General features: G+C 43.0%; 2 protein-coding genes across 2 annotated transcripts; one reads left to right on the forward strand and one right to left on the reverse strand.

The window, feature by feature from the left end:
- The first annotated feature begins 2,686 nt into the window (after positions 1–2,686).
- tomm7 (translocase of outer mitochondrial membrane 7 homolog (yeast)) lies at positions 2,687–7,446 on the forward strand. Its single transcript, XM_080009059.1, has 3 exons — positions 2,687–2,856; positions 5,099–5,147; positions 7,055–7,446. The coding sequence occupies exons 1-3, from the start codon at positions 2,754–2,756 to the stop codon at positions 7,068–7,070; spliced, it is 168 nt and encodes a 55-aa protein (XP_079865185.1). The 5' UTR covers positions 2,687–2,753; the 3' UTR covers positions 7,071–7,446.
- Positions 7,447–8,032: 586 nt separating this feature from the next.
- On the reverse strand, positions 8,033–9,447 carry LOC307243139 (interleukin-6-like; the record flags this gene model as incomplete). Its single annotated transcript, XM_080017799.1, has 5 exons — positions 8,033–8,236; positions 8,520–8,663; positions 8,758–8,856; positions 9,168–9,352; positions 9,432–9,447. 5 exons carry the CDS (start codon positions 9,445–9,447, stop codon positions 8,033–8,035), a joined length of 648 nt encoding a protein of 215 aa, XP_079873925.1.
- Positions 9,448–15,129: the final 5,682 nt, after the last annotated feature.

Consider the following 15,129-nt stretch of genomic DNA (forward strand, 5'->3'; position numbering starts at 1 on the left):
TGATCGAATGAACCCTTACATCTGACCCTGGACCTGTGACCTGGAGCTCAAAGCCATACCAGTTGCAAAGCACCACCAAGTCATGGACACATAAGCCGAGCAAACCCCCTCCAGTGATTTTTTTAAACGTTAAGCCTTCCCTCCTCCCTGCCCTCCAGCCTTGCAACCCCCACACACTTCTGCCCTTTATACTCCAACGCCGTAAGTTTTCTGGGCCTGACCTTCCTGGTAAAATTCTTAATTAGTACCCTGGTCCACTCAAACTGTTGAAGGACAAGACTGTGTTCCCCTGCAGAGTAGTCCTGTCATATGTATGGAAGAATATCAGCAAAGCTAATGCGCACATTACTAAACTGTTCAGGAGGATGGGGAAACGTATTTTAATAGACATTTTTGTCCTGCATGACTTTTGTCCTCCGATCAATGCCCCGTAAATCTCACTGGGCAAAAGTGATTACTGTACGTATGAATGTGTGTGCGTGTGTGTCTGTACACAGGTTTTTAGAATAAAAGGCTGCTGATCTAATGATCAAAGTATGATGTTCCTGAATGAAAATGGTGTTTTATAGGAGCTTTCAAAGTAACCAATAGCAATACAGATCTCCTTTCAATTATTCTCCCTCTTTGGAAAAATAAAAGAGGCTGTGTACAAACTCCTGTTGTTATCTAAACTGTTAAAAGCAACACATCTTAAGTTTTGCATTCTTGGGAGATAGGAATGACCGACCAAATCATCAACCTAGAAATTATACAAATGTTTCTTTGTGTTTACAATCTGACAATATCATCACCTTTTGTAGGCAATACGTACTTCTTTCCCCTTCACTCCTCCAGCACCTTTTGAAATTGCTGTTTCTTGGCAAAATAAAGTATTTTATGAAAGAAGTGATTTTGATTGATATGGGGAGGACGGTGGTCTGATGTGTATATTTAGTTTGAATTTGCACACAAAAGGGAAACCGTTGGCTCGACTTTGAACTTTAGTGTTTGTGTTTTGTTGTTTTGTCAAAGAGCTTTTTAATCTGTTATGTTTCTGTGTTGAAAAACACGAGAACAGCACTTGTGATCAGCTGTGGCCTCATGCCAAAGATCATTAAAAAAAGACTACCCCTTAAATTAAAAGGTAATCACTAACCATTGCCTTTCAAGTTCTACAAACTGGGTAGATCTAGCTTTTTCAAGAGCAAGGTTGGCCAATGATCAAGCTGTTCCTCAGCCATTTTTATAGACCTACTTAAAAAGTGGTAAACAGTGTAGGGTGATCTTAACTTGTCCTTTCTCACCCTCCAGTCAATATGTTTATGATGCTTAAGTGATGTTTCCTATGGTGTTCATGAGTCCATTCTCTCCTTGTTCCCATCATTACATGACACGTGATGGTTGACTTCCATTACACTGACAGAGGATTAAAACACCTGGATATATTTGGTGTCCTCATGAAAGTGTTCATCAAAAAGCACTCTGGTGTTAAGCAAACAGTATATTCTGTTGTTTGTACGTGTTTGAGTGTTTGTAGATGTCTAGGTGGGAAAGTAACAATCACACTGTTCCCGTGCGTGGCATTCCAGAAACTGTTAGACCTTGTACATCATATTGTTGTACTAATGGTGGTTTATTCTGGCCTTTGTTTCTCTGTGGAAAAAAAAAACCTCACTGCTAGAGATTCTGGAAATAAAGTCTGTCTATATTTCACTTGTTTGGTTAATTACATTTGCCTCCAACACATATTAACATCTTCATATTACACACACACTCACACCAAATGTTTGCGCTGGTTACAGTATGAATTCAGCCCTTAATAGTGATGAATTCTCTAAAGGAAGGTTTCCAAATTAAACTGGAAAAAAAATGTGAAATGACACAGCGATGCAGGGCTGCAAGATGAAGCCATGCGCTGCGGAGCTGGGGTTATGAAAGTTGATTTCTTTCATTCTAAATGAATAGATCTGGCTCTCAAATCATTTGTTAAAACTTGATCCCCCCCTAACTTAAAGCACACAAAGCATTCAATGCAGACGTTTCTATGACATCCAAAACCACCGGAGTTGCACAAAAAGCGGGCCAGCCATTTCTCTTCCTCTTTCCAATCGTTAATAACCATAATCATAATCAACGAGTGATGGGAAGGTTGGCGGTCCGGGCCAAGCTCCTCCTGAGCAAGACACCCCTAACTGCTCTCATCGTCTGACAAGCGATGGACACTTGTCCCCCGGGCGCGTCCACGTATGCTGCCCACTGCTCCTGGCTGTGGCCCCGGAGGAAGGACAAGCCAGGACGGGTTAAACGCAGAGGAACCATTTCACCGGCCACCATCCAAAAGCATGTGCATGTGCGTGTGTGTGTGTGTGTGTGTGTGTGTGTGTGTGTGTGTGTGTGCGTGTGTGTGTGTGCAAGCATGTGTTGTAGTGTGGTGTGTTGCGTGACAAATAAAGACTGTTTCGTCTTCTTCTAAACAAATTAAAGTTGTCCATTGTAATTATACCCGTTTTGGTATCGAAACATTTGCATTTTGAAAAATATTTTCAACGGTCGCATTCATTTTATTTCCCTATAGTTTTATTCATAAATAATAACGAGGCGTCGTAAATGCATCCATCCATTCGCTGCCGCCCCAATTGTTTTTTGGTTTTTTTTTACGACGGTTCGACCGGCAGTCTCGACTTACGGCCATGCGTTTGCCACGTGACTTCCGCTGACTCGGGTTCTCTACCCTTGGCAACGGCGCCGCGGCCATCGGAACACTTGCGATCGACATGGCCAAACTCAGCAAGGAGACCAAGCAGCGGCTGCAGCAGGTGTTCCAGTGCGGGCAGTTCGTCATCCGATGGGGCTTCATCCCGACAGTGCTCTACCTCGGTGAGTGTCCCGACCGCATTTTGGTGGAGGTCTTCGGGTTAGCCGGTTAGCTTGGCGTGCTAGCGTGAGACGTCGCGTCGCCGCCTTGGCGGTTCCCTCGACGCGATCTTCGATGGGCTCACGGAGCTGTTTCGACAGTAGTTTGAAGGCTCGGATTTGCAAAAGAAACGCGCTGACAGCCAGCACCTTTGGGCTCGGACTAGTCCGAGCGCCGATGTCACGTATCTACGCTTAGCGAGCTGCTTTTGAGAAAGCCTCAAAGAATAGATAAATCCATACATAAATAAATAAGTGAATGTCCCTGTCAAATAAACCCTGAAATGAATAAATGGGGCGATATATACATATAAATATATAATTGAGTAAATATAGTTCAATAAAGTTTTTGTTTTTAAAAAAAATATATAATTGTACTAAATAATTGTATCAATTTCAGGGCAGTCTCATTTCATAATTCCACGTTTATTTATTTAATGGCATTTTTATTTCCTAACGCCACATTTCCAATCCTTGCATGCAGATGAATGGGGTGCGGTTATCTCACAGATTGGGAGCCGGCAGAGTGCCACAACAGTGGTAGGACTGGTTGCTTGGAGCTGGTTCTCAGCTCTCCATACCTCCTCGTTTGAAGCCAGCGGCCAGTGAGGAGCGAGCCTCACTTAGGGGGTGGTAGCTCCGGCGGTAGAGCTGGTGGTCTAGTGATCTAAAGGTTGCTGGTTGGATCCCAGGCTCCTCCTGCTAGCATGCTGTAGTGTCCTTGAGCAAGACACTTAACCCCTAATTGCTCCTGATGGCTGCGTCCGTCGGTGATTGAACAATTGTAAGTCGCTTTGGATAAAAGCGTCTGCTAAATGAAATGTAATGTAATGTAATGAGCTTGATCGGCTGTACCCCGTACACCACATCCGACAGCTGTTCCAACACAGTGCAGCTTGGGGGAAGAGGCCCTTCGTTCTCTCCGGGCAGTAGACCCACACCTGGGTCCCTGGTGCGAAGCCCGTCCCCCAGCAGCGGGAGTCCTAGGCCCGCTTGCGCTGTGCTGGAACAGTTGTTGGAAGGTTACAGGGTTACAGGGTTACAGGAAGGTACAGGGTGCCGCTGGCAGCGAAACCGGGTGGTGGCCCTTCACCGTGACCGGCTCAGTACCTACCGGCCCCCGGCTCCAACCGAGGAGGTATCGGCTGAGGAATCTTGAACTCATCACGCCCCATTCATTTGAATATAAGGATTGCAAATATGGCATTACGAAGTAAAAGTGCATGAAATTAATAAATGTGCCGTTGTGAAATAAAAGTCCCCTTAAATGCATGTGGAATTCTGAAAGAAGTCCCCTGAAATTAATAGAAAATCTCTTGAAAGAAGTCCTTAAAGTAAACGTTATTATTTATTGTATAACTATATACATTTGTTGTTTAACTATATTTACCGATTTATATGAACATTTATTGATATATTTAAATATTTATCGCCCCATTTATTTCACGGGCATATTTATTTATGTTTGTTTGTTTATTTATTTAATATTGACTCAAGTTTTGTTCCATTCTGCTGTTGCACTAAATGTACGTTCACCTAGTATAGTTTTAATGTGAGCACTAAGCAGCATTAAGATGTTAGGATTTTGGAAGTTGTGAAGTCTGAGCCTGACAGAAGACACCAGTATGAATAATGGAGAGTTGACTGAAGCTGATTTTTATGTCAGGTGATTGAAACAGTGATTTCAAACTCAGGTTTATCAGCTGAACCACAGAACCAAAAGCGCAAACTGAGAAAAGCGATGCATGACAAATCTTGTCGCTGTATCAATATTAGAGGGACTTTTGCCGCGCCAAAGTTCTCTGCATATTGGGTTTTCATAAATAATTAAATAAACTAGATCTTTTGGCTAAAAGATTAGTCTCAGTCCTCCCTAAATGTGCACGAGTCAGATATAGAGGAACATTCTTTATTGTTGAGAAATGCTCTGGGGAGTGACTGTGTTGGGCTTTTCTGGGAAAACGCAAGACAACCCATGACTACCGAGTAAAGCTAAAAGAGGTGACGTGCTTTGCATAATTTTTCCCTTTCTAACATTGAAATTGAGTCACATCAGCACAATGCAGCGTTGTCCGTTTTTGTTTTTTCAACCACTGTCCAGCACTATTCTCGTATTCACTCTTCTATTCTGTACTCAGCAGTCCGTCTGAGAAAATAAGCAAATCCAACAGCAGTGTCTGAATGTCCTTTCTTTCTTAATTTCCAGGTTTCAAGCGGGGTGCAGATCCAGGCATGCCTGAGCCCACGTTTTTGAGGTATGTTTTGAGGCGTCTCTGAAACTGATGTTTGGATGTAAGAGTCATTAACTGCCACTAAAACCTTAATTGCAGTGGTGAAAAGCAACAAAGTAAAAGTCCTTTGTTACTGTACTTAAGTATTTTTCGGGGGTTATCGGTACCTTAAGTGAGTTTGTTATATTTCTGTCGACTTTCACTCAGCTACATTTCGCCCCCAAGTTTATATACTTTTACTCCAATACATTTCCCCTGAACACCTTCATTATTCACTACATGTCTTACAAGTCTGAGAAAACCGGGAGCCAATGATGTGAGTAAAGCCATTTGTCACAAAGTTAATGTTAGTGAATCAAGGGTCATATCAGCCAGCAAGTTAAGTGCAAACAAACACTCCCAAGCCTGTGTTCAGAGTTACCAGGTCTGTGGGTTTCCCGCGGAATTGGGCTACTTTTTAAGGGTCAACCACCCCCCCCTCGGATTGGGGGGTGGCTGGGGTTGTCATGGAGACCTGGCACTTAATGATGTCTTGCTGAATGAAGTGCCTGAATAAAATTACTTTTGATACGTAACTACTACTTAACTACTTAATATTAGCTACTTTCAGACTTTTACTCAAGTAGTATTTCAATGAGTGACTTTTACTCATACTAGAGTTGTTTTTTAGTAAGATCTCTACTTTCACTAAAGCGCAGCCTTTGAGTACTTTTTCCACCTCTGCTAAATTGTACACTTTGATCATTTAGGGTACAGTAACTTTTCTGCATTCAAATTTCTAAAAACGACTAGACCTGGGGTTTTTTTTTTTTTTTTTTTTAGTTGTGTAATTAAATTATCCCAAATGTTTCCAACAATTTTCAAACCCAGAAAAATCCGTAATTTTAACAGGCCGTTTCGTAATGTCGCCTGTCAATGGCGTCATATCCCCTTCACCCCCTCGTTATGAGTTCCAGGGGGAACACTGAATGATACGTAAGGGAGTGAGGAGGGGACTCGACAGAGTAGCGAACAGTAGCTAGCCACTGTATTGTACTATTGTTTGTATTGCTCTATTACTCTAGTAACTATTACGCACATTTGAGTATTTTTAGAGCTTACTGTGCGTAATCTCCGGGTGCGTTGCAATGACATTTCACGGCGTATGAACGTATGTATATGTGTGTGTGACAAACTCTCGAATCTTGAACTATTGCTTGATGGACCACTATTATTTATTGCTGTTTGCTACACATTCTGTCACTGTAACATACAAACGTAGGGGTAAAGACAACTCCCATGATCCCACGCTACTTCACAATGTCATTGTGGCTGTTTTGCCTACCACACGCCATCCAAGTGGCGTTTTCAAGGACCTCCGGCACTGAGACACAGACAACGGGGTTTCAGACACATTTTATTGTAGAGTGGGCTAGTTGGAATGAGCCCAGGAGCAGATGGAGATGTGTCATGACAGGGCTCCTCTCGTGTGTGTGTGTGTGTGTGTGTGTGTGTGTGTGTGTGTGTGTGTGTGTGTGTGTGTGTGTGTGTGTGTGTGTGTGTGTGTGTGTGTGTGTGTGTGTGTGTGTGTGTGTGTGGAGGTTTTATCTGTTGCTCATTGACCAAGCAACGAGCAGCAGGTATGCAGCCACTCTGATCCTGGGCCCTAAATACCTAGACCCAGGTCAGGAGTGGCTGCTCAAACCACACCATCCCCACACCACAATCATCTAACTCTGTCTTTGTTATTGTTTTGATTGAGACCCCATAGCGGCAGAAATTACATATTGTACCTTTTAAGATACCAAAAAAAAGTCTCCTATATGTTTGACTTTAATTATCCATCTGCTTTGTAAGATGGTGACGGGTGGTTTTTTTTTGTGTGTTGGTCACAGTCACTATATTTTCAATGACTAATCCCATGGACTACTTTTCTCCTTTATCTCTCCTAGTTTGTTGTGGGGCTGAGGGAAACTCTCACCCAGCTGATCACCTGCGTTTCTCATGGTCACCTGATCCCACCAATCCAAGGCACTCGGATGGAAAACGTCCCCATGCCCTGCTGACCAGCCTGACGTCTCTTAAAGGACTCCCTACATTTTAGTTGTACATTTATTTGAAACCACATTGTATGTATACCTTGTCTTTCGAGCAAGCTCAATCGTGTGTGTGTGTGTGTGTGTGTGTGTGCGCACGCGCATTATGTTCTGAACAGACCTGTGTTTTGTTCATATCTTACAATGTATCTAATGCTATCTTTACCTACATGCTATGGATCAATGGTTTCTCCATTTGTTGGAAATACATAATGTTGGTTCTCACAATAAACCTGAGAGGAAAATGACTTTGTCAAGTGTACATTCATTTGTAGCAGCAATCAGTTCTAACATTTCTAAAGAAGAATATGACAAACAAGTGATGCTATTTTCAGTCAGTAATTTGATGAAAAGGCAACAGATTCATCTTTGAAGTGTAGTTTAATTGATCACAAAGATTTGTTCGTCAGTAATGACTAATGCCCCCACAGCACAATCATTGGTTAGGGTAAATAAATATATTTAAATAAAATAAAAAAATCCATATTATGAGTAACATTCCTGGCAATATAAACCAACATATCCATGAAACAGTTTAATTTACATCAAGGTAGAAAAAAACCAATGTCGCTAATAACAAGTGCATGTTATAAGCATTAAATATTTAAACATAAATACATTAAATATATGATGAAATTACCCACTTTATGGGTGCATTTTATCAAGTCCATACATACCAGCAAGTGCCAGACCGCTGTTTTCAACACTTAAATGCAAGGGTATTACTTTGGGTTAATCCAAAGTTTCAAAATGGCGGAACCTACACCCTTGGTTAAATTACACTATATAAATGTGCCATCACTTGGGGAAGCAACTTATTTGGTGAACTTGCAGCTAAATCGAGTGATACCTGGGGTCTCTTTTCTGCATCTCCTTCCGTGCGAGTGCACGCTTTCCGTCGATGAGGAACAGGTGGAGATGGCGCAGGATGCAGTGCGCCTCCACCTTGCGGTGGAACGTGTCTGGGCTGCGCAGCTCGGAGAGCAAACTCTTCTCCTGCGCCAAGCTCATCTCTGCTGCACGCTCCGGATGCTTCACCTTGGGGTAGAAATGAGAAGTTAGGAAATATTAAAATGAGGATTACTCCAATAAAAGCTGCTCTGTCTTGTAAATGTAATATTGGTGAATGTTAGGTATTGATAATTTTGCTGGGGACCCCCTGGAACTCCTTGAAGGACCCCTGGGGGTCCCCGGACCCCGAGTAAATTTTTTTTTTTTTTCACTGCTTCAGGGCTGCCAAGGGCTTGACAACAGCTCTGACCGTGTTTCACAGTTTTCCTCAAATTATGGCGGAAAATGTAGCTATAAGCATCAGACACACCCTTTCCTTTATCTGGGAGAGCAGGAGACCACTGTAGTGCCTGGCGTCAGGGAGGATCGGGTTGTTCGGGTATTCATTGTCAACGTGTTTGAGAAGAACCTTGTAATGCAGCAAACCTTGGGCCAGTCTCAGGAGGCAGGACTCCTGCAGAGAGACACCACAACACGTTAACACACCCAACCCGGAAAACTCACTGATCGTCCCACATTAGACACATTAGAGGTCGCAAAAATAGTACCATGCTGAAGTTGGCAGCAGGGCAGCCTGCTGGGGGTAAAGAGATTCTGTAGTTGTCCAGGAAGAAATACTTAATTCCTTCATGGAATTCTTCCGCAAACTGAAAAGAAAGACAAAACAACCTCTTAGTGGAAAAAGATAAACGAGAACTATCTTGAAAAAGTTACGACACCAAAATGTGTGATGCAGTATTCTGTATATTAACTCCACAGCCAGTGTTGTGTAGGTCACATGAAAGGTACATTTTTTTTAATTTGAGACTCCTTGGTATCATTACATTAGGCTAAATGTAGCTGTTGTTTTTCAAGCTGTAAAATCGGAACTTCCCCAAACTGGGAAGAGTCATCTTTAGTGTCACAAAATGTTTTTCGCGTGTTAACGTGAAAGCACATGCAAAATTAAACTCCTCACCTGTGTCTCATGAAGTTTGGTGACGCCAATGAAGGCCTCCAAGACAGGTGACGCGCTGAGGAGAGGCAAGGGCCACTTTGCATCCGGAGCCTCTCCGGAGGGGCTCTCCGTGAACCCCACGGGGCCTCCGCTGACGCACAGAGCCGAGAGCCCCAGGAGCACGGCGGAGAGCCGGGTGATGGTGTCTGCAAGGTGAGAGCAAAGCCGATGAGAAAACCGAGCGCAGCAGACGGCAGCAGCATGTCAGCCAGGACCTGGACTCACTGAATGGAGAAGTCATGGTGCAATCGGTAAAAACACTTGTTGCTCGTCTCGTCATCCTGCAAGGCCAGAATACCTTTTCTCCGAGTCATGCACGGTCATTTATAGTATTCACACCGCTAAGATTTCCTGCTACTCCCCCCCAACACCCCCACCATCACCATTTCATCACTTACTTTATCTCTACACCATTAGACATTTACACACAACAGGAAATACTATTTGCCTTTTTAGTTTCTGTTGAGATGGATAAGCTAATAGTGAAGATAAGTGAAAGTTATAAGCCTTTCTCATGGTGGAAAAAAAACCCCACTTCCCCAAAGTTCTATCCCATTCATATAAAATTAGGAATTGGATCACGCCACCATCGGTGGTCCTCAACCCAGGGTACAGGGACCCCCATGGTTCAAAAGCCAGGTTTCTAGGTTACCGTAACTTAAACTTTTCTCTACTTTAAACCCTAAAAAATATGTTTTTTACAAATGTATGCAGACGATCTAATAGCTCACTTTTTTTAGGTCTAGTGTAACTTCACTGTTTTTATTGTTAGCACGATTAGATAATGTAAGATATGATTGGTTTGATCACTGTCATCTCTACAATATTCAAGATTCAAGAGGTTTATTCGTCACATACATATACATACTTTCATACATATATGCAGTGAAATGTTAATGCCACGCACCCGGTGATTATACACAATATGTCCTTGGAAAATTTCCTTCTGCTAGACCATCTAACTGATTCCTAAAACGTAATACAGTAAGTCAAATACTTAAAGAATAAAATAAAAATATATAAAATAAAATAAAATAAAATAAAATGGAATAGATAAAGGGAATAGGCTTATGGGATATGGGATAGACTTGTGTATATGGGATAGGCTAATTATGTATATACAGATATGTGCATTAAAGTGGCATGTGAATACAATGAGGTAGTGTTTGTGAGATAATACAGCACAGTATACAACAGTACGGCGCAGCAATACGGTAACACAGAACAACCCAGAACAGTGACACAGTATGCGGTACAGTATGCTACATACAGTACAGTAGGTAGTGGAGCCTATGTGTGTGGCTCAGTGAGGACCCCTGGTGAGGTCAGCATTGACAGTTCTAATGGCTTGCGGGAAAAAACTCTGTCTCAGTCTCTCTGTTCTCGCCGTGTGACTGCGGAGGTGCTTGCCCGACCGCAGCAGCTGGAACAGTCCGTTGTTGGGGTGGTGAGGATAAATATACCTCTCTATACTGTATAAGAGATACTACATTTGGACCACAAAACAGTTCCACATTCAGACCAGCCTATAAAACCTCATGAAATAACGCTGGTGTCCCCACTTGTTGGGGAAAGATAAAATAATACAAGAAAGCTCTTTGATCGGAATGGCAAAATGTGGAAGTGAGAGGGTTGGCGCCGGATGAATATGCGCCATAAGACGTGCCGTGCCTCTCATTACATTGTTGACCAATTCACTGGATGAAATGAATGCGTAAAAATGCACTGATAAAATGATTCTGCTTATACAGTTGTAATTAATTTACAGCTGCACAATATTCTTGACCATTTAATGTGTGCATAGTGGTATATACTGCAAAACGCCAAAGTCACAAACTAAGCAGATTTAGCATATGGATGATTGATGAAACTAGCAGAAGGAAAAAGGGAAATGTAACTACAACCAAGAGTGGGTAACTGCTAATTACTGGGTGAGGCCTGTGGAAGGTGATTCTCAGAGTGTTTTGCTAAATTTGCAGGAAAGAGTTGAGTTTTTAAATTTCGCATGAAGTGGAATGTGAGTACATGTGAGGCTCACGAGAAAAATGTTCATGGAGATGTTACGAGCTAAGGGGCAGAATAGAAATGTATATTTTCTAATTTAGATAGACATTATATTACAACATTTTAGACTGGTTCTGAGCATTGGTAACGTGTTCCGCTTGTCCCACACAAACATTTGATTTGCATCTGGTCACCCTAGGAATATACTGTGTCATGCCAACTGTGATAGTTGTTAAACTGGACATGAAGATGGTGTCATCATTACTTTCCCCTGAAGAACCGAAGTTGCAGTTTCAGTTCAACACCAGAGTATACATTTGTAATATGTTAACTACACAGTGATGTTAAGGGACTCTCCAGGGAGGCATATTACTCGATCTTGGGTTATTTGAATTCCTGTTTTCAAAAATGAGATGGTCGCCCTTTACTCAAATTTCACCATTCAGCGATAACCCATCAGTTCCAAAGGAAATGCTCATTAATCACAGTTTACAGACGTAATAACCCTATGCTACGCAACACTAACACTCTTATCTGTCATTTGCGTGATTGCACAAGGGAGGTGAGAAGTGTATTCAAAGTTACTCAAAAGCTTTCCTGCCACGTCACTTCAGTTTTAAAGAAAGTCCGTGTGTCCTTTCAGACAATGACTATATACTTCAGCAAAAAAAGATAATCAATCCTAATTTGTAGCCAGTGCTGAACATTGGTTGGTTTCCCAGATGTGCGTGACTGTTCAATGGAAGTATTTCTAAGTAGTCTTGAATCCCTTAGCTATACTGTAAAACATTTTTGGGACTAAAAACATTTGAGTATAATTTAACAATGTCTACGAACAGGACACATATTTCACAGTCGAAAGCAGCAATTCAGCTTAGCAGGCAAGCAGCAAAACTTCTGCTTCACACTCTGGATTTTACCAGCGTTATCACACCATTTATGTATTTCTTCCATTTTTGCATCAGTGTATCATCCTTATGATACACTGATGCAAAACTCTGCTTTAAGAATGCTGATGGAAAAGTACAGGGAAGGCCAGAGCGAGTTGCACTGTGTCATTGGAGAAAGCATATGACAGGGCGCCGAGAGAGGAAGTGTGGTATTGCATGAGGAAGTCGGGGGTGGCAGGGAAGTACGTAAGAGTAGTACAGGATATGTATGAGGGCAGTCAGACAGTAGTAAGGTGTGCAGTAGGCGTGACGAAGGCGTTTAAAGTGGAGGTGGGATTGCATCAAGGATCAGCTCTGAGCCCTTTCTTGTTTGCACTGGTGATGGACATGTTAACAGATGAAATCAGGCAGGAGTCTCCGTGGACTATCATGTTCGCGGATGACTTTGTGATCCGCAGCCAGAGTAGGGAGCAGGTTGAGGAGAGCCTGGAGAAGTGGAGCCATGAATGAGAGAGAAGAGGAATGAAAGCCAGCAGGAGTAAGACAGAATACATGTGCCTGAATGGGAGGGAGGGCGGCGAAAAGCTGAGAATGCAAGGAGTGGAGGTGGAGAAGGCGGATGAGTACAAGTACTTGGGGTCGACCATCCAAAGCAGCGGAGAGTGTGGGAGAGAGGTGAAGAAGAGAGTACAGGCAGGGTGGAGTGGGTGGAGGAGAGTGTCCGGAGTGATCTGTGACAGAAGGGTTCCAGCAAGAGTGAAGGGAAAGGTCTACAGGACGGTAGTGGGACCAGCCATGTTGTACGGTTTAGAGGCGGTGGCACTGACTAAAAGGCAGGTGGCTGAACTGGAGGTGGCAGAGTTGAGGATGTTGAGGTTTTCATTGGGAGTGACAAGGATGGACAGGATTAAGAATGAGTACATTAGAGGGACAGCTCAGGTTGGACAGTTTGGTGGAAAAGTGAGAGAGGCCAGATTGAGATGGTTTGGACACGTGTGTAGGAGAGATGAGAGTGACATTGGGAGAAGGATGCTGAGGATGGAGCTGCCAGACAAGAGGAAAAGAGGAAGGCCAAAGAGAAGGTTTATGGATGTGGTGAGGGAGGACATGCAGGCGGTTGGTGTAAGGGAGGAAGATGCGCAGAACAGAAGGTATTGGAGGCAGATGATCGGTTGTGGCGACCCCTAACGGGAGCAGCCAAAGAAAAATAAGCATCATCTTTATGACCACAGACACGACAAAAAACTTGTGTTCAACAATCCACAGCCACAGGGGTCGAGTGGCTGCATGGCTACGGCGACCAGAGCTCCTGGTTCATCTGGGACTGTCCAGGTTTTGAGCTGCGTCCCGAGTCCCGGGAGATATCTGTAAAACAGTAAAATGTTTCGGTTTTCAACATTCACTAACAACTGCTACTTGGTCGGGTCGCACTGGAGAAAACCTGTCGTGATCGAGGGTCTGGATGTTGTTTTTTTTTTACGTTGATTTAATGTTTTGGAAATAAATTGTATATAAATAAAGAGATGTTAATGTACATCGATATTGTTCAAACTTTAAAGACAACGTCCTGGTTCTAGTGAGACCTCAGCCATGTCTGTGCGTACTGCGGTTGTCGTGTTCCAGATACTTTAATCCTGATAAACGGAAGGAGAAAGGAGGTGGAAAATAAAAAACATCTGAGCAAAAACTATAGGGTTCGACTCCGCTGTGCCTCTCTGTTACCTTATTGAAGGAAACAAAAAAGCACTGGGCATAACGGGGATGCTCTCTCAGACAGGTATCATATACCAGTCTAATACTTCACCCAGTGTACATTGGGACACATCCTTTAATGTTATTACAACCCAGGGCAGCCTCAAGAATAGCTTAGTATAACACTGGAAAATATTGGCCATTTTCTCAGAATCATTGCTCAGCAAATTTTAGACCATGAGCTGACTGCTCAACTTTTTGGATGACGCAAGCAACTTACAGATGTCTCTAATAACAACTCACAGTTTCAGTGAACACTGATGTGCAACTAATCTTTCTAAGAAAGGAAGGGCGTCTCTGTATTATCACGAGTGTGGTCTAGTGAAATCAAATGCAGTACACAATGGAGGGTCAGGAGTATGTACAAAGTATCAAGGGTTCATTGCAAAACTGGCAGTGGACAAAACCAGGAGAACAGTCATTGAAGGTAAACTTATCGGCAGGGAACCAGGACCCAAGGAAACAGGCAGAATCAGGCGGAAGTTCAGACGGAAGGCTCAGGAAACCGGTGTTGGAATCGACACAGTAGGTGTGACCCAGTGGCTACGACGACAACGTGGCAAGGACTGAGTGAAAGGGGGCAGGTTAAATACACGAGAAGAGACGAGGGAGGTAAAGACAGGTGGCCCGATTACCGAACGGGGTCCGGTGTTCAGTGGCAGAAGCAGAGTTGCAGATAGAGGGAGCCAGAGAAAGGAGACAGACCAAGACTGGGAAACAGAGAGAGAGAGAGAGAGAGTCAGAGAGAGAGAGAGAGAGAGAGAGAGACAGAGTCGGTCACAACAGATTTTACAATTTGATTCCTTCTATTTCTTCCCCTTTCCTTTTCCTTAATCGAAGTTAAAGATTGAAGACTTTGGGTATTGCCCAAATGCCTTGAAATGTTGATAAATCACAACAGTTTCCATCTTGGTGGCCCGTTTATTTGAGCAACATGCGAAAGTCCAATAGCATGCTGCGGCTGAACATGTGGTCCAGCAATTGGGATGAATTAACCGTGATCACCACTAGATGGCGATGCGAGATCAGACAAGAGAAAATGCTGGCGGTCTCTATATGCACACAAAGACGGTGTGTGTATTTAGATATTTCGGTGTGTGTGTGTGTGTGTGTGTGTGTGTGTGTGTGTGTGTGTGTGTGTGTGTGTGTGCGCCGTCCATTTAGTGTTCAAATCTAAATAGATGAACTAAAAATAACAAACAACAAAAAAAAAACAACCACATGAGTTGCACAAGCTGAATGTAGATTTGAGGTAAATTCCCTGACTTTTGGCACAT

This window comes from Zeus faber (assembly GCF_960531495.2).
Source record: "Zeus faber genome assembly, chromosome: 1".
Classification (NCBI taxonomy): Eukaryota; Metazoa; Chordata; class Actinopteri; order Zeiformes; family Zeidae; genus Zeus; species Zeus faber.

What these genes read in the sequence shown, in the direction of transcription:
- tomm7 (XM_080009059.1), top strand. Translation starts at nt 2,754, where the DNA reads ATGGCCAAACTCAGCAAGGAGACCAAGCAGCGGCTGCAGCAGGTGTTC. An exon ending in CCCGACAGTGCTCTACCTCG is followed by an intron (nt 2,857 to 5,098) that starts GTGAGTGTCCCG and finishes CTTAATTTCCAG; the next exon opens with GTTTCAAGCGGGGTGCAGAT.